General features: G+C 39.8%; 1 protein-coding gene across 4 annotated transcripts in view; it reads right to left on the reverse strand.

The window, feature by feature from the left end:
* Nucleotides 1-27011, reverse strand: part of KIAA1328 (KIAA1328 ortholog) — a 171730-nt gene that overhangs the window by 82397 nt on the left and 62322 nt on the right. For all 4 annotated transcript variants that reach the window (XM_032675988.1, XM_032675989.1, XM_032675990.1 and 1 more), the window contains one exon: nt 18009-18136. In XM_032675988.1, the coding sequence (XP_032531879.1) occupies nt 18009-18136 (128 nt within the window). The remainder of the gene's footprint in view (nt 1-18008; nt 18137-27011) is intronic.

Below are 27011 nucleotides of genomic sequence, written 5' to 3' on the forward strand. Positions count from 1 at the left end.
TCCCCACAGCCACTCACAGCAATACCAAGTTAAGAGGCTTTTAGAAGGAACTAGTGGCCTGGCTTTAACTGGTCTTCTCTGCTTCCTGTAAACTGTAAACACTGGTAGTACCATGGAGTTCCGCCCACCTGAGCTGCTGCGCTGCCAGGGCACACTGGGCAGGGCACATCCCTGTACTCACTGCTGGACAACTCTACGAGCTTAAGTCAAGAGAATGAGACGCTCTGCGGCAACACTGAGTTAAACGAACTGACAGTAACCACCAAGAAAACTAAAATTAAACTATCAGAACTAGGGCACGCATCTCTCCACAAACACTGTGCTTAAGCACTTTCTACAATCAGGTCTTTTATTCGGGAGTTTAATTTTAGACATCTAAGTATAAAAATTCTGGCCCATACATTTAATGGAAGCGTGCGATTGCCAAGCTGAGAATGTTAAATCTAATTTTAGTTTTTCTTTGCGCACTTGTGTTTTTTTTTCACACAATTTCTGCAACTGAATAGAAAAATATCTGTGATATTTTCTGGACTGTATTCACAATACTCAATTTAGTTGTTGCATGTGGTGTGGTTATAAAGCCTGCTCCAATGAGTTGGAGCTTTTTCATTATTGACAGTGAGATCAACATTCCATTCTCAGCAATCAAAGTATTTTATGGGAAATTTTTTTTGTTCTGAAAAGATTTCTATTAAAATTAATGTTAATACATTGTGATCTGCACACATCCTAAATTAGAAACTAAAAGTTCCATGAAACTTTTTCTTTTAGATGTTTTTATGCAACTATCACCTAGCTATTGTGCTACAGGCAAATTTTTGAGTTTTCTTCCTCACATAGATGGTTTCATAACAGGGATATATTGATTTAAGCTAGTTTCATTACTACTAATGCTCTGCTAAATTTTAAAGACAACGTAATATTGAACAGAATAATGTGTTCTATTAATAAGCATGCTATTGAAATACTGAGCAGATTTATTGCATTTGGATGTTCAAATAAACACTAAGATCATTTTCTATAAATCATCTTCTGCCTAAAAAGATGACCGAAATGGGATTTGATTTTTTAAAATAAGTAATAAAAGCAACAAAAAATTATTTGAATAATTAACCAACGGATTTTAATCAAAAAGAATATTCTCTAATCAGACATGTGTGGGCCTTATTTAAAGCAGTACTTATTCTGACAGATACAAAGCACCTCCAAATGCACTGGCTGTAGCAAAAGTTCGAGGAAAGAAGTTTAAAAAGAGATTGAAGGTCTGTTTTGCAAATGAAATAAAGCAAAGATGGCAAAACTTTAAGTCCACATTGCACAGCTCTTGGCTCTTGCACACATACTTAAGCTGGCTCACAAACCAGAAGTTAAGTATCCATGTCAGTGCAGTATCTGCTTGAGCCTGCTAATTAAGCTTGCTGAGAAGAACTAATTACTGATGCAGCTCTACTGCTTCTGGGAGCTGAGTTAATACCACCATGCCGTACAACATATCAGCCTGCTTGGAGCAGGCTCAGGTACCTGACCAAAGCAGTGCACAACCATGCCCTTAAGTAATTCATTTCTGATAACAAACAACAACTAAAGATCCCTTTTCTTCACTGATGACCCAGCATGTGATCTCCCACGGGCCCCCTCCTCCGTGTCTCCTCTGCCACATACGGAAAATGCTCTCGCAAGAGTGCCTTGAAAGACAGGAAAATAAGCACCTTCTGATCACTAGCGTAACTGCAACCAAGGGTTTGCAGACACTGAAATCTTCTTCATTAACTCTGCAACAAAGCATCCTCATTTCCTGCATTCTTGATTGCCACAAATATCGTACTAAGCGCTCAGGTTAAAAGGGAACGCTTTAAGCCATTTTCCAGCACAGATTTGAGCTGCCATAAAACATTCGCTTCCTATCTTGCTCTAACAGTTCTCCATAAGAATACTGCTAAAATTACATGGGAATGCAAGCTGAGGGGGGAAAAAAAGCAAGATTGTAATCAGAATAGCAAGCCCTGCTAGGTCTAACAACAACTGCTGGTTACTACTACCAGAAGATAACAGCGAGGCAGGCAGAGAGAGAGCACCACTGTGTACTCAGCAAGCTCATATGGCAATATGCTCCATGGACACCTTTGTCTTTCCATCTCTGCTATCACCACTACATATTTTCTTTCATTTCTCTGCTGCTTGTACCCCAAATTGTAAGCTGGACAAGACAGGAACTATGTTTTATTTACATGTGCACAATCTGTCTAAATGACCCCAAGATTGATGACTGTGGTCCCTCCATTTTCCAGCACCTCTGCAGTGACATAAATAAACTAGAAAATCTGAATTTTGTTTCTAGTTTATTACAGCATTTCACAAACCCTAACAGCTTCTTTAGCTGTTAGTATGTATTTCCAGGCTCAGGACTCTGCTGCCCAGACCACCACCAGCTCCTTTGCTGAAGTGCCTGACTGCCCAGTAAGGAGCTCATACCCGGGTGCGAGCAGCAAGCTGTGCTTCTGCAAAATTGCAGCGTGGGCCAGAAATCTCTATCTTCCTTTAATATTCATGCTATACCTCAAAGAATGGAGGTTGAGCTTCTAAACACTAACACAATACAAACAACTACAATAATTTTTTACAACCTGCCATTTCTGCTTGCACACGCTGTACAGCCCACAAAAGGTTATGCATATAAAATTGCTAGGTTACAGTTATTATCTTGTTAGAAAGAACATTTTAAGAGCATTTGAAAAATGAAAGGACTTCTTTTTACTAATATTTCAGTAAAACTATGAGTGTGTAGTACTCGCGTCTGATGTATGAAAAACTCATTTCAATTCAGTAATCCAGCATAAGTGCAACCTCAAATCCCAGCATGCCTCCAAAATCTTAAAGACATAAAATTGGGCCATGGCCAGACCCTAACCCTTCACTACTTCAGCAGAGATCTTCCACTGCCTAAACAAGCTCCCTAATTATGGCTATGTAGAAATCTCTGCCTGTCAGATATTAAATCTTTATAATCCCAATACTGATTAGGTGTATTTTAAAATGTTCCCAACAATTACTGTCATTACAGAGGACCTCTCATTGACCTGTGCTGCATACTTTCTACCGTTCTCCAATCATTTTATTCCCTACCCACATTCTCTCTACAGCTTCCCACAAAAGCATAAAAGCCTTTTTCTAATTAAATGATCTCATCTTTGATGGGCAGCTGAACTTGGCAACCTCAATACACCCACTGTGAAGAAAAGGCACATGCTTACCCTTACAGAGTAAATGACAGAGTTTCTTCCAAGTTTGAAAGAAATATAAACCCTGGATATCCAAAAGCCCTCTTACCGACACTATATGCACTTAAAGATAATCTTCACAATGCTTATCAGAGAAGACTGCCCTCTCAAGAAACAATAACCTGGATAAATAATTCTTCCTCTGAGAGTATCTATTGAGATAACATTATCCCAGTCCAAAAATATCATCAACAGAGCATGGTTACGTCATCTGCCTGTTCCTCCACTTGAACACATTTCCCTGCTGCTATCCTTTGTCTTATTCTCATTCTACTCTTATATTCTCATTTCACCCATTTACTATTAATCTCCAGGCAATGACTTCTGTAACAAACAAGTTACAATGAGTGCTTTAGGTAAACATTATGTAAATGTCAGAGGTCTTCTGCTTCAATCATTCTCTATCTATACTGGCTTATCAAGTAAATTATTTGTCCACTGCTATGAGCCCTCTTCTCACTTTCGTCCTAAAACAAGCTTTAAAAATTAAGTTAATAAGAGAAATGAGGATTAAGCACCTCATGTCTCACTAACATACAGTCTTTTGCAAGTCATTCAAGATTCTTCCATGCTTTCTTCTTTAAGCGGGACATCTTCAGGATTACTTCCCCTGCCCCTAACCTCTCTAAACACGGGAACAATGATGAAGTGGACCTTCCCAAGTGCCACTGGTCATTAGCTCACTACCTAGCCAGCACCAGTACCTGGTGTTAATCCTTTGGTTTCCATGAACAGGCACAGTTCAGGCACATTGCTGCGCACTCAGTTTAATGAGATGTGAAAACCTGTGTTTCACCTGAGGTTCTAAGGCTTATTTCTGACCAAAAGGAAAAGCAATGTTCAAAAGCAGCAATCTGAGGAGACTAACAACCCCGCTGGCATTTAAATGGCTTGCCATTTTGCATGAATGCTTCTTAGGACTGCTTTTTACCTCAAAAAATAGAAAAAAGGTAACAGACTTGATTCACCACTCTTAACCTCAGCCCAACTGTTCTTATTTCAATAGAGGGCTTTGGTGCAAAGGGGTAATGCCATTATGAATCATGACAGTGCTTTGTTCTTGTGGTTTTCAAGCACAGAACTTGAAAAGCTTTACAAGTGCTGGTGGGAAGCCTTGTTGACCTCACTGTACAAATAGTGAACTTAGGCACAGAAAGCTGAAGTAATTACCCAAAGGTCACAGCATGAGTCAGTAGCAGATGCAAGACAAGAACCTACTTACATTTACTCCCAAATTCTCTAATGGAGCAAGCCCCCCTTACTGCAATGAAGTTATAAGTATAAATCAATAACTGAGGTCACCAAAAACTTTCTGCATGCAGATTGCAGTGAAGTCACACTCTAAAAAAGCAATGACAAAAGGGAAAGTGCTTAATGAATTTTTCAGTGGTCCTCACATAAGGATACAGCATTCCAGGAGGAGGTGAGAAGACACTTGCTCAGGAAGCCCTGTAAGAGGGCTGCAGTGACAAACCATTACTCCCAGAACACTGCTCAAGGAAATGTAATGCTGCCGTCCTCCAAATGCTGGGTTATAAAACCCTTCAGACATACAATATTTAAAACCGTGAATTACCTCTGAGAATGTATCCAAACATCTAACAGTATCAAGTCATGCTAATGGTTATCTGTTTATAGGTCAGAAGGGCAGTAAATTATTGCAATGGAAAGTAGTAAAGCCGCATTGTATCTAGTTGTGCTGTTTAACAGGTGATAGTGAAAAGTAGGTGATGCATGGAAACTTCAAGTTTTTATAGCTCCTGCCTCAATCTATATTCACTTATATAAAGATGTCACATTTTTTAAACATTTAAAAGTCAAATTGTCTGGAGAATAGATTCATATAAAATTTATTTTCAGAAACTGATATTTAGCCTACTGCTATCAGAGTTGATTGCTCTTATGTATAAGCTTTATTCAAGTTTCTACAGGTTTGAAAATACAAAGACTGACATTTCAGATCCCGTACTCAAGTGTGTCATTAACCAGAAATTGAAATGGGAACATTTCCACTTTCTCAGAAATACTCAGTTTGTTAGGGTGATAACTGCACTAACTGCTTTTGAGTTTTTGTGAAGCTACTAAATACAACTCTACTTCAACACAGACAGGAAGGAGGAGTCACAATGGCAAAAGAAAAATCCTGAACTGGTTCCTTATCCAGCACAATAAGCCCCAAGAATTAAATAGTTTCAAAGATTTGCCAAAATAGCTATTTGTAAGTGGCTAATGGCAAAAATGTTTTATTCTGTTTATGTCAAAGACACGTTTGTCAGGCGTTGGACAGTCAGACAAATCAGGGTCCAATTAGTTCAGTCAATTCCCTCAGTTTTATCCTTTCAGTCTACATTGAGTTATTAAAGCATCAGAAATAAAATGCTACTGAGACAGCAATAAGGGAAATAAGATGTCAGAAGTCTATTAACAATGGCATTTTCAGGAAGCAATGTAAATAGAAAATCAAATTTATGCAAGAAATATATATCAGTAAGTAATACTTTATTTAATCATCCTGCATTTATCTTCAAAGCAGCTTTCATCTACAACTGATTTTAAAAAAAAATGCTTCAACACATTGACATTGTGACTTCTTTGGAACAGTGACCATCATTCAGATTCAAATTCAGATGCCTACCTAATACAAGAGGATATTGGTCCCCAATCCAAATAGTACAGTTGTACAAATAACAGTATGTGACTAATAATTTATTCCACCCTCGACATTTAACCAGCTCAGAGAGAACGTGTGACAGTTAAGCAGTTACAAGATAAAAAGAACCGGAAAATGCCACATTCAACTGAAATGACAGGAAATATTTAGGTAGACAGAATGTAATAAATTTGGCAGACTTATGGGAGTTTAATTGCCCCTTTGTGAAAAGAGATAAATACATGTGAAAACTGTAACTGTGAGGACCAGCTTCTGGGAGGAACATCTTTCTGTTAGGGGTGTCTAAATCTTCATTACTTGAATATGATCATCACAGAAAGGAAATTCTCCTGACCCTTAGTGGTGATGGTTGTGCTGGCGACAGCAGCTCCCAGCTCTGTGCCTGGTTCTGTGCAGGCACCAAGAAGACAGTGGTCTCCTGCCCCAGAGGGGCTGTAACATGTACCCACAACTTCCTGGACTTACACAGGTTCACATTTGCTAGCACAGATAGTGGAGATGTTTCCTACATCGGGCAGCATCTGCCACCCAAATAACTGTGCCTTATTTGCTCCCAGATGATGCTCTCTTCTTCCTTCCCCCTACCACTGTGAAAGAGCTCTACTATGATGGCTGGCAAGTCCCACTTAGCTCTCATTCAAGTCATCCTGTCCATCAAACCATGGTATGGAAAGATTCCGTCACTGATGCAAATCACAGGGAAAAAAAGTGGTGATTTCACCAAAGGTAAGGAGAGATTTCTCCTAAAAAATTACTAGCCCCCCATTTTACAGTGTTTCTGACATTTAAACTACTTTCATAATGTCCTTAAGCTCTTTACTTCTACTTTATTATAACAGAAGTATTAATCTCTTATTTCAATCTTTTAACTTTCTTCTACTAGGGAAAAAAAGGTTGACGAAGCATAATGAAGATCCCTTGTCTGCCAGGTCTGTTCAGCAGTCTTCTACCTGGAATTTGTTCCCACACAAAAGTGCAGACTTATGGGTCCAGAAGGTTGAAGACAAATTAAAAGGAATACCTGAAATATTTACTAGTTTTAACAGAAGGGATTAGTGCAACATGTAAGGAGCCTTAATGATATTTCTGAAAAACAATGAGCTAGAGCAGAAAAAAACATGGTCCTACTTATTACTTAGGGTTGTACACTTCTTGTTCAGTGTTGGTCATATTAGAGATGATGCTGTCTAATAATTAATGAAAAAGTAAAAGGAATATCTTGATATTTAAAAAAAAAAATAATGAGGACTTCAGAAAGAAGATGCCCAGATTCATCTAAACTGAATCATGTGCTGAATTTGAGTAACTTTCTGCAGGTGTCTCACACTTTAACTGTTGCCATGTCCTTTCCATAAGAATTAAGTTACACATGGAGAAGTCCCAGACCAACTGAGCTCTCTTTACAGCATCTTATAACTAGACCTACAATTCAACTTTGCATTTACACAGCATTTCAAATTCACTGAGCTTACATGCTGGCATCATCTCCTATTTAAAGAGCAACAAACTAATCCTGAAAGAAATTAAGTAACTTGGTGTCAATACAGTAACAGAACGGAATCAGATCCCAATTCATCTGCTTGCCAGTCCTCACCTACCTGGTAGATAACAGCAGCAGTCCCAGTAGCACACTTGCAGGGAGAATTCTTATAGTTAGCACAAGTAATGAAAAATATTAATCAAAACTTGTCACGTCCCTTTAATGACATTCCCATGGAAAAAATGAAAAAGAAGGGCCTAAATATTTAAAGACCTTTTTGAATGTGTGTCTGAACTCTCATTTCTGCAAGTAAAAAAGGACTGTCTCCAGACATACTCCTGGCTCTGATTTTACCTGAAGCTTCAGAGTCTATGGTAAGGACCTAAGACAATGTTTCAAAAGGCTGATACCAGTTGATTAACCAGAAGGTTCAAGTTAAAAATAAATAGTTAAATACATAAACAGAAAGACAGATAGATAAAACTGAGACTTTTCTGTGTTAAGATTTACAAAAAGGAGAAAATAATGTAGTTTCACAACTAGAGACAGTATTATATTCAAAGCTTGCTTACACGTATATCAATTCAAGTGTGAATGATGAACTTTTGCAGGTGTTTCAGCCATAGGTTTGTATCTTCAATGTGTGCTTCACACGAGTTGGCAAAAAAAGAGGTTACTTACAAGTCAGTCTGTCCATACATTCACACGATGTTTGCACATGCATCCAGGAACACAGAACAGGAGGATTATTGCATTGGCAGTGCTGGTCAGAAGCAAGTCCTTCCCACATGTGTGCTGATACCAGAACAACACTGTGCATACCGGGTCCTCTGCTTCTCTCAACCTCAAAATCTCCAGGGACTCCAAAGAAGCGTACCCACACTTAATGCAAAAGCGATAAAAATAACTGTCTCCCTCAATCCCATGCCTAACTGTGCACACTCATTACAAGGGACATCATCAAACACTCCAAAACCACAAATGACAAGGAGTCCCAGAGCGCCCAACTTAACGAGCACTGAAGAATAAGTATTCAAAAGGAAGAGTTCAGGCAAGAAGATGCATTAACAGTAGAGTGTTGTGTTTTATATGATGAACGTATGGATCTCAGGAAAAAAGTGGTCTCCACAGCTGTCACTTGAAATCCAGATGAGTGACTTCAGTTGCTCACAAGGCTGTACTACCTTTGGCGTCTCGTGAGCTCACTTAATGAGACAAGTTCTCCATTAAAATTTTCAGTCTCATTTTCTGTAACCAGAACTAAAATGGTTCCTGACTCAAATGATGTTCTCAACATGATTGTGAGTAAAATCATTACTGCTGACATCTAAAAGCAACAGCCTGCAAGAGCAGGTCCTTCACCTTTCCATAGAAGGGAACAAAGTTCTTTCTTACTTAAAATCACAGAATAATTTAGGTTGAAAATAATTTAGGTTGAAAAAGACCTCTAAGATCACAAAGTCCAACCATTAACCCAAAATTGCCATGCTCACCACTAAACCATGTCCTCAAGCACCATATCTACACACCTCCTAAATGCTTCCAGGGATGGTGACTCCACCATCTCCCTGGGCAGCCTGTTACAATGACCAACCCCCTTTTCAGTGAAGAAGTTTTTTCTCATATGTGACCTAAACCTGTCCTGGCATAACTTGAGGCCATTTCCTTTTATCATTTGTTATCTGGGAGAAGAGATCAACCCCCACCTCACTACAGTCTCCTGTCAGATCACTGTAGAGAGTGAGAAGGTCCCTTCTGATTCTCTCCTTTTTTTTTTTTCTCCAGGTTAAACAGTCCCAGCTCCCTCAGCCATTCCTCATCAGATTTGTGCTCCAGACCTTTCCCCAGCTCTTTCCCCTTCTCTGGGCACACTCCAGCAACTCAATGTCTTTCTTGTCATGAGGGGCCCAAAACTGAACACAGTCACCAGTGCCCAGTACAGAGGGACAGTCACTGCCCTGGTCCTGCTGCCCACACTGTTGCTGACACAGGCCAGAGGCCATTGGCCTTCTTGCCCATCTGTGCTCACTCTGGCTCATGTTCAGCCACTGCCATCCAGCACTCCCAGGTCCTTTCCCACCAAGCAGCTTTTCAGCCCCTCTGCCCTCAGCCTGGAGCACTGCAGGGGGTTGTTGTGACCCAAGGGCAGGACCTGGCACTTGGTCTTGTTGAGCCTCACACAACTGGCCTCAGCCCATTGATCCAGCCTGCCCAGATCCCTCTGCAGAACCTTCCTACTCTCCAGTAGATCAACACACTCACCCAGCTTGGTGTCATCTGCAAAGTGACAATGCTCTCAATTCCCTCGTCCAGATCATCAATAAAGGTATCAAACAGGGATGGCCCCAGTACCGATCCCCAGGGAACACCATTAGTGACCAGCCCCAGATGGATGCAACTCCATTCACCAGTGCTCTCTGGGCCTGGCCATCCAGCTGTTTCTTTTCCCAGTGAACAGTGAACCTGTCCAAGCCATTAGCTGCCAGTATCTCCAGAAGTGTCAAAGGTTTTACTAAATTCCAGGTAGACAACATCTCCAGCCTCATCCACCAAGAAGATCTTCTTTGAGAAAATTCCGCTGTCTGAAGTTTTAGAGCAGAGACATTCATCAGATGCACTGTAAATTTACATTTTTCAAACAAGGTACTGTTGTTCATGACTCAACTCTAGAGAGTAAAAGAAGTTTTTGAAATTACATACCAGAAAACAGAAGACATCCTTAGCATTGTTTGGTTACCTCCAGTCAACAGAATTGTTGTCACTTACAGAGAAGAGAAGGGGTGGGGAAAGATGCAACATGGAACTAAATGCATCTATTAAAGACTGACGAGATATTACTTTATTTCAAGGCAGAGACTAACTTTAAGGTAATCCAGACTTCCAAGAGAGGTCAGAGTATGTCAACTGCCTTCCCCTCCTCTACATCTTAGTAAGTAGCTCAGCCAGCCTGAGAACCCATGTATCTGTGTGGTCAGCTTTGACTATTTTGGTTTCAGATCAGCCATTTTCTTGCAGAAACAAGAGAAACTCATGTATCCCTGTTTCTGTTTATGGTACTGTGAATCATCATTGGCACATGACAGCCCTGAATGTCTACATGGTCTGTTTCTACCCAGGTTCCAAACTCTGGAATTATAAAAGCAAATTTCCAAAATGAAGAGAAATGTATATTACTATAAATCAAAGTCAGACATGTCAGACATTTTTTGGCATATGCCATGAATAGATGGCAACCAAAATCTCTTATACCATGATACTGAATGCATTCACTGGATCAGAGACAGGTAATCAGACTGCTATAAACCATAATCACATGCAACACGTACGCAATCTTTGCTGATGCCACCCCATCAGTTATATTCTGTTTATACAGAGAGATGAGTCCAGCTGTCTCAAGAACTTAATAAATTTGTCCTATGGCGAATAAAATCCCAGGACGAGAGTCCTTACAAATTTCAAATGGCAAACTGTGCAGCAGAAAAACTTTAAGTTTGAACTTTAAGTTTTTGCAGCTCAAAATGAAAGACTCAAGCTAAATCTTAGGGTATTCAGGACTAACTCAAAGAGATATTTCTGCAGGCAATCATCCTGGTACAGACAGATAACAAATTCCCACCTTCTTAGCTGAAAGAAAATTACACCCTTGGCTCTCATGAAAAATCTTTCTGCCATACAAAGACCAACCTATAGTGCCCTGAACTGATAATCACCTGGCTTTCATTAAATAAAGACACTTCTAATTAAACAACCTGATCAACACACAGAAATGTGTGCTTTGCTGGCAAGAGATGGCAAGCAATTTATCTTTCAATATAGTAATCACTTATATCACGCTATCTGTAATCTAGTGATGAATAAAGGTATTTACATTATGAAGTACCAGATCAGCCTGCAGACTTTATTCATTTCAACAGCAAGAAACAGCAAGTCTAATCATTTCCACTTTAAGAAATAAGAGTCCAGTTGATGAACTATTGCTACTGGCCCAGAAGCATTTTCACTTTTATTTTACATGTTCTCACAGGATGATCACCCTTTTTGAAGGGCTAGTGAAGAGAAAATACAGAGCAGAATCACAGAAAAGTTCAGGTTGGAAGGGAAGTCTGCTAGTTGTCTGGCCTAAACCTCACCAAAACAAGGCCACCTTTAAAATTACTTAAGGTCCTTGTTAAATTGGGCTTTGAAAGTCGCCGGCACTGTTTTTCAAAAAGTCAGGAACTTCAGGAATGTAACATTAATCGCAACATACAGGACATGCCACATTTAGAGGAATCAGAGAATTCCAGGAACCAGGAACTGGTGAGTCAAGGAGGTTATAAGTACATGAGAAACTGCTTTTCAAGTGTCTCAACTTTTGAAAAAGGCCAAATACTGCAGAACCAAAGGGCATGTGCACAAGTCAAATGTACAACAAAAGTGCCAGTATATGGATAGACAGCTGGGCCACTTATACTCCTAATTACTAGGAGTAAACAGCGAAGGATAGAACAGAAGTTTTCTTCCTCAAGGCCTGGAGCATAATGCAAAACCTTTGGGAGCAAGTGCATTCTTATGCAGCCCTGATTCCACAGAAGAAAACCTCACTCCCACTTCAAAGGGAGTGGATGCTGGTCAGTATGGCCACAATGCACTGTCCCAGCATTATAGGGGAGAAACTGCAACATCAGATCTAAGTGCTTCTCTTATAGCAGGCAGTCCTCCTACAAATTTCTTAAATTCTCATATAAATCCAGAGATATCGTTTCACAGGAGTAACAATATCATCAGAAGCCTACAAAGCCAAGAGGATATTTTGCTCTTGGAGAATGGAAGGGAAGGTACTGTCTTCTTTCCAGATTTATCGTCCAACGGCAAAACAAACATCAGAGATGAGTGTTGACCCAAGGAAAAGATTTCCACGGGAGGGACGGTTTCTAAAGCAAAGTGCATGAAACAGAAAGAGGCATCTTCAAAGAAAAGAAAAGGAAAATCAAAATATCTTTAAAAGACTAGAAACAAGGCTGATTAAAGACTGTAGAACAAAGAGACGGTGAAGTGGCACAGATCTCAGTTTAAGTGGTGAGTGAGCTCAGGAGTGAAGTGCTTATCTCCAGGAATACAGCCTCATTCACACCCAGCAAGCAGACTGGGCAAGAATGGTTCTATTGTGGCACTCATTCCAGGGCACTGAGTGCAGGTGAAACTCTATGGGGAATGCTAGCAATACAGAGATATTTCAATACTGATGTTTCCTTTTCACTTAGATATTTTTATCCATTTGCATTGCTCTTTGGTGTTAGCATTTTTTTAGAAAAGACAGGTAAATTAACTACGTAACAGGTAAATTAACCTAGTGACTTAGAGGCAAAAGGAAAAAGACATTATTTTTCTTTATGCTATTACAAGGTAGTCTATTCCAGACCACCCCGTATTTGAAGTATCACTGCTAATCACTTTGAACACACTTGAAGAAGCACCCAAAACGTGACATTTTGAGTAAAAAACAGAAAGAATGAGGACAAAACCACTATCTCACTTTTACAGATAAGAGAGGCACAGAGAGAGATCTGAGGATTTGCAGAAAGTAACACAGGTAAGGCAAGGCTATTCCCGATAGTTACTCATACTAAAACTGTCTCTGTCTGGCCTAGTAAAATTATTCCAATACCCTTGGGTCCCTAGTCAAATTAGTTCTTTATTTATTATCCCAGTTCTCAAGTATCTTTCAGATGGGCTCATCCATTGTTCCCGTACAGCTGGGTAAACAGACAAAGTCAATTCTATCACGCAGGTTTACCTTACAGCATTCAAAACCTTTTGCATATGTGGGACTTTGTTTTCTTTAAGCAAGCTAAGAATGTGTTTAAAGGTGACCTGTGCTGAAAAAAAAAAATAAAAATTGAAAAGTTTGGTGACAATCACAAAGGAAAGGCTTCCAACGATTGACATGTTTCAGTATCTTTTCCAAAGAAAAAAAAACCCTCAAATAATCAGTGTTTGAAGATTTAATTCGTAATCAGCCTTATTAAGCAAAAAAAAAAAAAAAAAAAGATGATACAGAAAAGAATCTTAGTTGCTGACACAGAAAGGAAGAAAGGCTTTCTAGTTCTTGCAAAAAAAGGCTTCCTTTGGACTTTACTGTGAAATGACACACCTGCATTCAACAATTTTTAAGATGAAGAAGTGATTCAAGGGAAATAGTAAAATTAGGAAAAAAGTGAAAAAAACCCTAGCCTCCCAAAAAGTCAATTTTTTTAAGATTTTATGATACGCTCAAAGCAGACCAGGTCCTTCAGGATGTTCACACTGGTGCTTAGCACAGAACAGTACCTTTTTCCTGATGAGGGCCACTGGCAGACCCCAGACAGGAGGCAAACGATATAATACACAGGAAGAGGGGAGATGATACACCATGGAAAATAAATTCTTGATATTCCTTTCTGTCTATAATCCCACCCTATATCCATCCACTTTTTCTACACGGGGTGCACCAAGGAAATTAGCAGATGTGTTGGTAATCTTTCACAAAAAAAAAAAAAAAGCTGCCAGCTGTACTTGTAATTCCAAGATTAACATAAATAAGCAATGCCGAGATTACAGGTATTATCTTTCTTTAAGGTGATACAGCTCAAGAAGCCCAGTTCTGCAGAAACCCAACTGCCTGTCCAACTTCTGTGCCTCAAGTCCTACCCTACACTGCAGAACATCTACAGATTCATCTGCCAGAGATGCGCCAAAGCAAACTGGATTCTTGCCACTGTTTGAGATGGCAGTGAAGCAGCAAGTATATAAAGTAGGTCAGATCTGATTACCTAGAACAAGGGCAATTTTCTTAACACGTCTGTGTAAAGCTTCTGAAAATGGTAAAGAGTGAACATTTTGGAGCTGCAGAGAGAACATCCAAAAATAATTTTTGATAGAAAAGGTTTAACTACATTATAATATGAATGGTATTTTCTATTAACATCAAGGCAGAAGCCTATTTTTCAGTAGAGCTCTTCCTTTATACAAGTGCTATCTCTCTGAATCTGTCTGAGTCAACTTTAGTGACCACTTTAATATTCACTTTACAATTAATGCTTCTTTTTATGGGTTGGTAGAAGGTAAACCAATTTCAGTTCGGCTTCTAGGTATTGAATTTATTATAAAAAGTTATGTACTTAAAACTCCTATAATGAAACCAGAGGCATCATGAGATATTAACCTAGAGTTAATGCTGAGAAGGCCAGTTTGAATAATTCAATTCATGTCACCTTAAGTATCTTTTCAAATGGAATTAACTTTATCTCACAAAAAAAGGAAGCTCTATGTTCCAGTTACTGATTATTGACTCCACAAGAGTTCTGACTTAAATCATCTTACCACCATCTTCCCAGCAATTTTATTTCACTACTACCAGGATGCTTCTTTACATTTTGAGGGCTGACTTTCGTTATAAAGAAGTAGTATTAGGTAAGAGCAAAACATGGCTTCAGAATTACTGCTATCATTAGGTGATACTAAAAGAGACAAAAATAAAAGTATCTGCATTAGTTCAGTATAGCTACAAACCAGCCACAGGCACGCAGCCACTGCAGTCCTTTGCCTCCCATACAAGTCCACCACTTTTTGCAACAATGCCATTGATGTTTGGTAACGCTGTGGTTCTCTTGACCTGTTAATTGCCCTGTTCTGACAGGAAAACCCTGCATGTAAGCACTGAGAGGAGATGCTTTCAAATCTATGCCCAGAGGAAAGTGACAACTCATGGTCAGCATTATGGTGCTTAAGAATGAGGCAGACAGGCAGGCAAAAAGCAGAAGCAGGAGATGTTAAGTGTAGCACCAGAAATTACTCCAAATAAACAAGTAGGAAAAAGAAGGGAAAATTAACAAAAGGAAGAAAGAACAGCTGAGAACAGACAGAACAAAGAAGAGCATCAGTGCAGAGTACAACTGTGCAGTCCCATGTTTCTGCAAGACACAGGAAAATCGGAACATTGTACATCAAAACACAGATACCCTGGTAAGATCAGCAGTGTCTTGAAATAGGAAACACTGATTATCTCTCCTAGACAGTCCTACGAAGAGAAAACTATGTGGTAAGATAGTATATCCTGATTTAAATTCAGACATATCCAGGACTTCCTTAGGTCACCCAAACACAAGCAATAGGTAAAAGATTCCAAGTTGATCTGGATTCAAACAAAACTGAGGAACACTTTCTTTAGCCCAATATTTAAACAAGATGGCTTTTGTCAAAGTCCAGCTCAAAACAGAAAGGGAGAGCATAAAAGCTTCAATGGGGCAGAAAGAGCTGCAGTGGGTAGCACTTGAAGCAGCAGGAAAGTATTCTGGGTCTGTCCCCTTCCAGTTCTTTCCTCTCAAAAATCCCTCTCTGTTGTGTTCCCATGTGGGAGTCCCCATTGAGGTAGACAGCAGAATGCCTGACTAAACTACTGTGTTAAGACAATACTCAAACAGAACTAAGAGAGACCTATCACGACACTCACAGTTTAGGTATTAAGACAAGAGGTATATGACAATGACACAGAAGTCCAACAAGAAGCAGCCCAATGACCTTTCCCGGGTTTGGAAAGCTATCACATGAAGAAGTGTGTTAGGGTCAGGCAGCCCTGCAAATCTCTCCACAGTTTCTGAGCTGTGAGAAGAAACACAGCATAAAGGGCTTGTTTGAGGAAAAAAAAAAAAGGTAACAATTTATAAAGCCAAATGCAAAGAAAGAGAAAACTGAAGAGGAAGGCTAGAAATATTTTGCAAGTTATAAGAAAAAAAACAGTTGAAGCATGCTTTGACAGGTTTTTATCTATGCCTACAAAGCTTTGCACAGGGCAAGAGGACTAGGGTAATTTCAGACCTATTAGGCTGGAGCTGTAGAGTATGTAACAATAAATGAAATGTCAACCTCGATATAATATCTGAATTTGCATTTGTGAACAAAAGCACCTGTAAGTATAGAGAAAAGAAATAACTGGATCAAAGATAAGCTTGATAGAACTTTGCACATGAAGCCAGAAAACAACTTTAAAGAAGTCTCTGTATATACATGGATTGAGTGATTAGGAAGACATTCAAACAAGAGGAGATGAACGTGGACTGCTGAACCACCAGACGCTGATTTGACAGTCCCTGGGATGAATGTTTCCTATTATCTGCTTCCATGCTTTAGTGATGTAGATGTGGTGACACCAGACATCTCTATTCTAGGGGCTAACCTAGTACAGGATAAGTGTGTTTGAAGTCGAAAGGACAGAGATGAACTGTTATGCAGGGCAAAACCTGAGAGAAGTATTGGTATCACCCCTAACACAGCTGCCACAGTGCTGTTAGACTGACTACATGGGCTCCTCTGGACTGTTTTCCATGGAGATCCACAGCAAGCTGCATACCACAAGCCACAACACAGACATCATCCATTCTCAGAGAAAAAGATTCTTGTTTTGAACTCAATGCCATCACAAAATGGACGGCAGACAAAAATACAAAAGAATGGAAGTGAAATGTTTATAAAGGTTAAAAGCCTGACAAACAGCTCCATGTCCAACAATGTATTTTACAAATAAAAACCTATCATCAAGACAAAAAACAATTCCTGATGCTGATGAAGTCAGAGTATTGCTACCTGCTTCATGAACAAAATCAGAAGACTCCTTCCTGCACAGGCTCCTCAGAAGCAGGATGTGTCTGTGTAATTCTCATAGTAGGGAGCCATTGAGACATCAGAATCAGGCCTCCTTCTGGATATGCTGTGCTGATGACTTTACTTCTAGCCCTATTAAAAATAAGCCTTTAAGACTGTTCCAGCAAGAGAAAAGATCAAGGGTATGACCTATACAAAAAGGCGTGGTCTTACGTAGGATGAATTCCCAAGATCTGCAGATAGAAGCTACTGAAAGGGAACAGAAGGAAAGGACATCAGGTACAGCACTTTCACATAAGCAGTCTTCAATTCCAAGGTATAATCTGCTATCAGAAGGGATGCAAATCAAGTACCTAGCTATCAGAAAAAAATCTCAAGCAATGATGTTTTCAACGCTTTGGGCACATACATCTGAGAAACACTTTACCACTTAATTTAACACGTACCTGTAGTCAACATTTTCTGGTTTTAACTGCATATATAACTACAGGCCTTCTATAAACAGCTCAAATCAGATGAGCTGCTTTACAGACTTGAGAAAGCTCTTATTGACCAAATACATCATCTGTAATGCCCTTTTCAATCATGAAAAGCCACAGTGAAAATGTGAAAGGCTATATCTAGAGCGACTGCAATTATTTTCCTGTTTAAGAAACAGAACAGAAAAGAGAAGAGCATTTTAACTTTTTCCTTGGCAAAGGTATGTGTTCCTGTGATTCCTACTCCAGTACAACATGGTCAATTAACTTCACCCATTTTATTGACCCAAAACTTGTGGGGGTTTTTTGTTTGCTTTCCTACAATCCATTTATTAAGGGAAGGACTCATGGGAAACCAATCACAAAACAGTATTCAACACTTTATGATGCAAGACAATACATTAGTTACGGTACTAATAAAAGAGAAAAGAAGTTATGAATATGTCATTTGAAAAAAAAGGAGATGGGAAAAAAGAGCTTACCTTCTGCTCCTTTTCCTTGGCAGCACTGAGTTCAGAAAGGGAGTGTGATAGTTTTTCCTGCTGCTCAGCTAGGTACTTCTGATAAAGGCTCAAAAGTTCTTGGCATTCTCTGTACTGCTGCTGCAGAGGTGAGACATCAGAAGTTAAGGGAAAAACACTCTTTAGTGAATAGTTAGAGTCAAATATATACCAACTTACTTTGTGTAAATCTGATTTAGATCCATAACAGTTCAATTTAAAAACAGATACTGTGTGTTTGAGTACTGCCTAATGATGATAAATCTGCCTAGAGATGAATCTTCAAGCACACCCTTCTTTCTACTCAGAGAGTGGAAAAAGAAGAATTGCACCAGCAGCAGGAGGCAGGTGATGACATTGTTCCAGTTGGAACAACCACAATACTGATTTTTATTCAGCAGAGCCAGCCATTACCAATGTTTATTTATAAATAAATAAATACCCAGCCAAGTAAGTAAATAGTCCGTTTTTAAGCACAGACATGGATTCACAAGCCCACATATCCAAATCCAATCTCTTTGCTTGAGCACCAATGGCTCAAAACCCCACAGCCACAGATGCAGCGCTACAGGCCTTTCAGAGACCAGCAATAATTTTTGGACAGTAATCTGGAGAAGCAGCAACTGTGGTGTTTGCAAGGATATTAGCAACAGTGTCCTGCCTTGCTTGCAGCATTGAAATTCCAACAGGAGATAAATCTGCTCTTCACCTGTCATTGTGTAATTCCCTGCCTTGCTCATGTAGCATGGTAAACCATTTATGCTCCCCTCTCTCCCCCCTCACTTTTAATTATGCATGCAGATGGGATAAGGGCTCGCTGTCCAAAGAGATTACTCTGAATAAATACTTTAATAACAAGTCACTGCAATTAAGGTAGGGAACAAAAACTTCTTCAATCTATAAAACGGTGTTGAGTTACAGATTTCCTTAACATTTTTATGATCTAATCATTGCTTCTGGGCAAATTCATGTTGCAATCATTTTTGCCAATCATGGCTGCATAAATAACTCACTGCTTTGTTATTCCCTGTTATGACCCTGAGGGTTTCTTTTTTTTTGTTTGGTTTTGGGGGGGGTTTTTTCCCTTCTTCTTGTTCTTTTGCAGGAAGGGTGGCCTTGCCAGGGCTTTTTTTTTTTGTTGTTGTTGTTTGGTTGGTTTTCTTTCCTTTAAATAAAAGGCTACTGAGAGAATAGGCAAAATATTTTAGGAAGAAATGGAAGGTTAATAAACCCCAATGTTGAAATCAATCAGGAGAGCTCTTCTAACACCTTTGCTCAGCACCTGGAAATATGGGAGGGTACAAACAACGGTCTTAACAAGCTAATTGCTTTCCAGAGCCAGCCTGCCTGAAGCCTGAGCTGTTTTACATTTCAGTTCATTTCGTCAGAGAGCACCAAAAGGCTGAAGTGATTTGTGGTGGTCTCAGGAGTCTCTGCCAGCTATGATGTATATAAAAGGAATTTTTTATTCCAGTTGTAACCATAGGCAGTAATGTTTATAGTAGGTGAACATATTAGCCTGGACGCAGGGCATGAATTTTACTCTAGAAAAAGCCAGTTCATTTATACAGCCTAAGAGTTAAATGTCGGTATTTGAAGACAAATTATAGGGAAATTCATTTAAACCCATGTTATGTGGCAGAATATAAAAACAGACAGTCCTATCTTTATCAAATTTTTACAGCCCTCTTAATTCACTTTGCTTCCAGCAACCCCTTCCCCACAAAACAGATTTTACCCTCTCCTCCCTCCAGCTAGCACACTACTGGCACAAGGAATGAGCACCTAAACAGCCTTGGGGCACACAACTGATGGCCATACACCTACCCTCACTCTTGCCACAGTGTCAATATCAGTCCTGCTGGAAAGCCAGGCAAGCTTCCCCTCACTTCTAGACAAGTGCACCATTAAAAAGATGCCCAAATTGTGTTTTACAGACTGCAGAGCACTCACTGTGCACATGATGCCAACCACCTTTTGTGTGTAGTGACCAAATTTATTTAAAATAGTTTTTAACGCAACACGCAGAATCAACATTAGGAAAGTATGCAAGCAAATCCTGGTTGTCCAAGGGTCAGTTACATGATTATGAGTTCACACAAGCTTGAATGGAAGCCAAGATGGCCCTAAAATTCTTGTAAGATTCGGTCAGCAACAGTAATAGTTAAAACTCTCTGTATTAGAAGATTAAAACTTTGTTCATTCACACAATCACTCTACATTAAGCGAAGTATTGTTACAGCCACTATAGTCTAAGAGTTTAAAGCCCTGCTTTGCTTATTAAGTAAGTAAACATGAAGCTTCAAATATGAAAAAAAGAAGTTCATTTGTTTAAGACGCATACAGAATAGCTGAAAATATGGTAATTCTCAAAAATGTGCTGGTACATTTACTGCAGAATATGTTCTTAAGGAGAAAAAAAAAAAAAAGCCTTAATATTAGATCTTACTCTTCCATTCTATTGAATTTTTGCTAAAAGCAGCAAGATGATCTCTTTTTCTTCTCCTGCAAATTAGCCAGGCAATATACAACACTGCCACAAAAATATTTAAGTCATTCAGATACCACAAGGGCACACATCTACTCAGGCAATACAGTCTCCAGACAAACACATACGTAATGATAAATAATTTCATAACCTGCTTTTAAAAATAAAAAGTTGCAAGGTTGAAAAAACTGCATAGGACAAGTCCTACAGATTTGCATTCCACAGAAAAAGTAATAAGCCTAAATGCACACATTAGGTATTTCTTCATGTGTTCAGGAGCACAAATATTGGATTTGCAAGATGTTAGTTACCTGAGAGAAGTGGTACTTGGCATTTCACTGAACGGTAGTTTTATGTCCAAGAAATATGCATTGGAATATATCAGAGTAATACATTTTATGCAGTTTGCTAGTACAGTATTAAGGCTGTACTTGGAAGGGGAGAAACAAACAAACAAAAAAAACAAAATCAGAAGTGCAAAGGTTTAAGATTTCAACAGCCAAATGTGCACGTCATACTGCAAGGACTATACATTTTAAATAATAAATTAGTTAATTTCATCAATGAACGTAAGTCAAAGAATTCAGAGTTCATTTATGGCTCTTAAGAGATAATAACCTCAGTGGAGAGAGAACTGGCTTTGAGAAAGGGGACTGCCAGCATGCAGCAGTAACACGCCGATGGTGTCACGCCGGGAATGGGTGTCCAGGGGGTTCAGCAGGGAACAAAGAACTTTCTCTTAGGGGCAAAGCTTCACAAGAAGGCACAGTCAACCTAATGCTCAACTGCTGCCAAAGACACTCTCCTGCTCACTCCCTCTGTCCACACCAGCTCTGCAGCCCCCACACCTCTCACTCCAGGACTCAGCAGACTGACCCACTGAGGCAAAGGGGCCACCAGGCACAAGAGCCTGCACAAGACGAGCAGGGGGAACAGGCAGCTGGGAGCAAAGGACACCTCTCCCAGCAGCAGCCACCTGTCTGGTAGTGTTATCCACCTTGCAAAGTCTCAACCCTACTCTTCCTTCAGTTCTACTCTCAAGCCTCAGGCTTTTAAGTCTAGTCTATGACTACATCAACTACTCACAGCTTACTCCTTGCTGAAATACTTTTAGCCTCTCACAAGCTGAAGGAGGACAAGCAGCTGCAGTTCCTTGTCCCCAGAAACTGGGGGTGGAAGGACCAACCTCTACTGTGCCCACTGACCTCCTGCACTGTTCCCGGTACACTGTTTCCACTGCCTCTTTGACTACAAGTGAAGGCCAGCTTAAAATCTGAAGTGTTTTGGTTTGAGCATGTGTTCACACTACAGCAGTTTAAACAACAAGTGGTCTCTTCAGCTACACTCAAGGCTTCCAAATTAAGCCAACACCAGTCTACTCCATGAGAGCTATTTGCTGAAGGTCCGTTTTTCTTAAATCACTTATTGTAAGAGGAAAAAAAACAAAACAAACCAGAATGTAGAGAACCTTCTCTTTAGAAAAAAAATTATTTTTTTTTGCCCTGTATCATTACAAAGAAATGTTTAGTTTTACCTCCCTTTATTTAAAAAAATAAAATTAAATTTGAAGTATCCTCCAATCTAAGGCTGGAAAAAGGTTTTCTAGAAGCTATTAGCAAGGGAAAAGAACACAGCTAATGAGATTTTTTTAGCAATCAATCTAATAACAAAGGCCCTTCAGAGGTATCATCAGAGCGTTTGTGAGAACTCCTCACCTAGTGACTCTTTCCTCAGTGGCTTGTCACAAGCATTTTTGGGACAAGCAGAAGCTCTAATTACACAGAGGCAAAGTGTGGCACAAGGTGTCTTTGGGCACATCTGAGCACACAGATGCAGCCCAGCAGCCCCACACTCCAGTTCCAGGGCACACGTCTTGCAGCTGTAGGGTAAGTTAGCACAGCTCAGGCACAGCACTAACAGATCAGATTCGTCCTGCACCTGATTAGCTTAGAGTACAAGTTTGCCTGCACTCACTCATGCAGACAAGCCCTAATAGATCTCCCACGCATCAAGGAAGATGCCCAGGGATGACTCATTCCTGTAGTCCCTGACTTTAGCTCCAGCTTGGACTGTCCTTTCACTCAGGGCTGCATACTCTGATCCATGGCCAGAAGAGAGCACAAGAGCTGAATCTCCATCTTCAGCCACAAGATGCTGCAGCCCCATCAGCCCCCATATCCAAAGGAAGATTCTCTAGAGACTCAGAGCTCTTACACAGATATGCATAGATGAACAAAGCAAGCAAAGAAAGGAAAAAGTCAAACACAAGTTAGATTTAAATTTAAATAAGACAGCAATAACTTACACTTTGTGGCAGAGAGACAAGAAACTTTCAGTGGTATGATTTCAGCACATGGAAAGCTTTTTGACATCTGCAATCATGACCCCGGTAGCCACAAAACACAGGTTTTTTTAAATTCCTGCTTAAGGACATGCATCCAGAACACAGACTAGTTATCATCATGTTGGCAGTTTCAGGAAAGACCAAACTCCCTTCACTGCCTCAGGTGGTCCCTTCAAGATAAATGCTGTGAAAAAACTAGACAGGGAAGGAGATGCTGAGGAAGTGCCACTGACAGAGGGTTGACTGTGAAGCTGGACTAAGCACTGAAAGAGAGGTCTTTGCTCTCCAAAGAAAATTCTTCTCAGAATAAGTTGCAGGCAGACCTGAGCTTGCCTGCCTACCCTCCAACCAGGCAGGTATAAGCCAGACCTGTTCAAGCTGCTGTGCACAGTCACAGCAGCACAGCATCAGGCACCTCATCCCTAATCTAACTGACCTTGCTTTGATGTTTTTGTGGGGTTTTGGCATTGTTTTTAATTTCTTTTCTTTTTGGCATCAAGACCAACACTATGCCGCTTCCAGAATTCAGCTGGACTGTGCCTGGCAACTTGAACAACATCACAGCAAGCTCACATCTGTTTAACAGACACACCACTGCATCCACAACTTGACACCATGTACCATTACAACATTCCACTGTACAGTTGCTCAGTAGCTCAAAAATGCCTTTAAAGGATGCTGCAAGAGTGAGGAAGCATTTCACCAAACTCAGGCAAAGGCTAAGACCCCCGTAGCTGGGTCTCCAAACAGTGCACCTACAACCCTGTACCTACAACTAAGGATCAAGCTACATCTAAACACTCATAGAACAAGGGAACAGAATTTGTAGAGTCTGCAGAGTCCCAAAGGCCCAGACAGACTCGTGGCAAATTCCACTACAAGTGTGCTCAGTTTGAAGTAGACCCACATTTTTTCCATGCATCACCCAAGCATATATTTTTCACAGTATTTTGACACATAAGGCAATAGGGTTTATTTTCTGCCTTGATATTTTGCATATCAATAGGAGAGAGATACCATGCCTTTTGGGAAAGAAGCAATATGTATGTCATTCTGATTTCCACCTGCAGGCTTTCTTCTTCCTAACCAAAGAAAGGATTAAAATAATGCAGCTTCAACTACTTACATATGAAAAGTCATATGAATAAAAATAAACTGCTGGTATTAATGAATTAACATCTAAAAGGAACACTTTAAAATATAAACTAAGATATTCTAAGCTCTTTCCTTTAGCATTTAACAATTACATACTTCACTGGAAGCTGACCCACATTTAATTTTAAAATACAACTTCTGTTTAATATACAAAGTCTTGCACTTTGACAATCTCATCTCATCTGAGAACAACAACGGGACTGCATTTTGGAAATCAGACTATTCAGGCACAGATCAAAGTCAACCCTAACATGTTTCTTCTACCTTTAAAATTAAGAGAAATAAAATAAGTAGTTTGACTCTCTGTGAATCATTGTTCTGTGAAAGGGTAGAGACTAGTAACTTCTATGAAGGTTTATTATCTAAACTCTGAAGTTGCTGCAAAGACTGAAGGTAATAAAATGTTTTATGAACAACTTCACTTCGCTCGTTCTTATATAACTGAGTTTATGTGGACTCTCTGACACAGTGTGATGGCAAGAACCTGTAGGGAAAACTTTCTGCACATTCACTTTTCGATGTATTAAAGAAATCATCTGATGAGGGTCTGAACCTTATGAGCCTTCAATTCAAAACACAATTTCCTTCTGATCCAAATGCCTTAGGAAGCACATTTCTGAAAACACTATAAAGAAGCAAGTCACATACAATAAGACAGAGTGATCTCCAACCTGAAGCCCAACAGTTACATTTTAATTTACACTTGAATATTTTAATGTTGTTATCCAGTCAGTAAATTAACTCAAGATGCAAGAATAAAAAGGGAAGATGCATAGGGAAAAAGGTCACAAGGTCCACAAAAGTTAAGAACTTCACTTCTGTTTGAAGCATCAGCATTATGTTGTTGAATGCCACAGCTCTCATATAAAAGAATTGCTTAATACATTCCCATTCTGTTTGAAGGGAAATTAAATTTACATTCTTTGGGAATATGGTATTGTAATTAGTTCATGACTTGATTACACTTTGAAGTGAGCCGAGACTGTATATGGTGCATACAAATTAGTTAAGTTATGGTTACCTAACTAAAGAAAAGCTAACGAGTTGAGAAAGTTAGGGACAAAGCCAGGGCCATCCTTTGGAGCTTTCAGGAAGCACATGTAAAACATCAAATTCAAATCTATTCTCTGGACTCACTGATGTCAAGTGTGAACAGAAACAAAAATGCTGTTTCCTAAACAGCTGAATTAGTTGTTTTCCAAAAAACATCTTTCCATCTCCACCCATACCACCTGTAGTCCAACTGTTAAAATGGAAAAACAGCAATAGAAGACACAAGATTTCCAGCACTGGTTAACTTCACCAGCATGATTTATTCCTAGTACTTGTAATTTTTTAATTTCTTTTATAGATGGCCTGAGTTTTACATCATCTATCAAGATGCTCTGTTCCACCCAGATGATGAAATTCCCAAGTTTGCTTTAAACATTCTCAAAAATATTGAGATGCACAGTACAAATATAGTGCATCTAAAATTGGCCAAAGAAAAAGATAGCCAGTATGATTCAATGAGAGCAAGGAAAGCCTTTAAACCTAAAACTAATTCCCAACGTAGCATATGAACTCAAGAGAAGTCTCTATCACGGTTTCAAAATGCAAAAGCAGTTGAGGGTACAGGATTTGATCTGATGTATTGAAAATCCTTTCCACAGGATATGCCAATCAAACTGGACAGCTTATCTGCCATGTTCTCTGGTTCAAAGGTGGGTAAGGACAAAAATATCACACGCCATCATATGCCAGCCGATGTGCCTAGATCAATAAATGCAAATACCATCTCAGAGCCTGCATTTTCTATTCCAAGTGGAAAGCACATCTCCACCCTTATCTTCATTAATACAAACAAAGGGATACTTACCAGCAAAGAAAAAAAAAATAAAACTAAGGTTTATTTTGCAGCCTGGCAGCACTAACAACTTTCTTTTACTGAAAAGGAAGAAAGAACATAACACACAAAAGACAAGTTATGCCACTACAAATACTGGCAAAAACATGCATTTTCATAATAACGAACACAAAAAATCTGATGACGGAAAAGCTAGGAACCTGAATACACAAAATATAGATCCCACAGATAATTTTAACAAGATACTGGTCCTGGCACAGGCCATAAAAATTTTTACTTTTGGCTTAAGAATTGTGATGGCAGGAGATTTTCCTCACTGGCAAGAAAGAGTTTGTTCAGAACATACATGCTCCTTTCAGGGGAGCTCTGCCAACGACTATAGTGACTTTCAGGATTTAAAGACTTCCTTGGCATTTGCTTAGACAGCTCAGCTACCCAACCTCTTCCACTGGAAACTGCTAAGGAACTTGTTACTTATGTATTTGTCTACCCGCCAGTAAACGTAGGATGCTTTTTTTTCATGGAAGAAAGGAGCCTGGAGATTCAGCCACACAGTTTCTGTGCAAAACGGTCCCAGTACCTGAGAACAACCCCACACATTTCATCACCTACGACAGAAAATAATCTCAACCTGCGCTGCGTGAGAAGACGGAGCCAAAAGGAAGGTACTGCACTTCTCACCATCCTAGCACACACACACACACACACACACACACACACACACACACAAAAACAAACAAGAAAACCACCAACAAAACAAAAACAGCGCTATTTTTTCCTTTTACATATTTGAAGCGCAAAAATTAAACAAATAAAAGGAACACTGCATAACTTAGCTTTCATTTTCTATCAAATTGCTCATAATTGTAACCATAAAACGATAATACTGTGCCATATGTGCATCTGCAGAGCCGGCGGCGGCGCTGACCGTCCCCGGCGGCGGCAAACGCGGGGCTGTGCCGACACCCAGTGCCCGCTCCGGGTATTGCCGCCCCTCCGTCACATCTCCAGGCTCATTTTGTCACAGAAAAGGGATATAACCCACCACTTCGAAACGTGAAAACCCGCCATGCAATTCCCCCGGCTCCTGTTCTTCCTCAAATTGCACTCCCCGCCACCCGCACAGGCTTTACGTTAAAATGCCCATTGCTG

This window comes from Chiroxiphia lanceolata, chromosome Z (genome assembly GCF_009829145.1).
Source record: "Chiroxiphia lanceolata isolate bChiLan1 chromosome Z, bChiLan1.pri, whole genome shotgun sequence".
NCBI classification, from domain to species: Eukaryota; Metazoa; Chordata; class Aves; order Passeriformes; family Pipridae; genus Chiroxiphia; species Chiroxiphia lanceolata.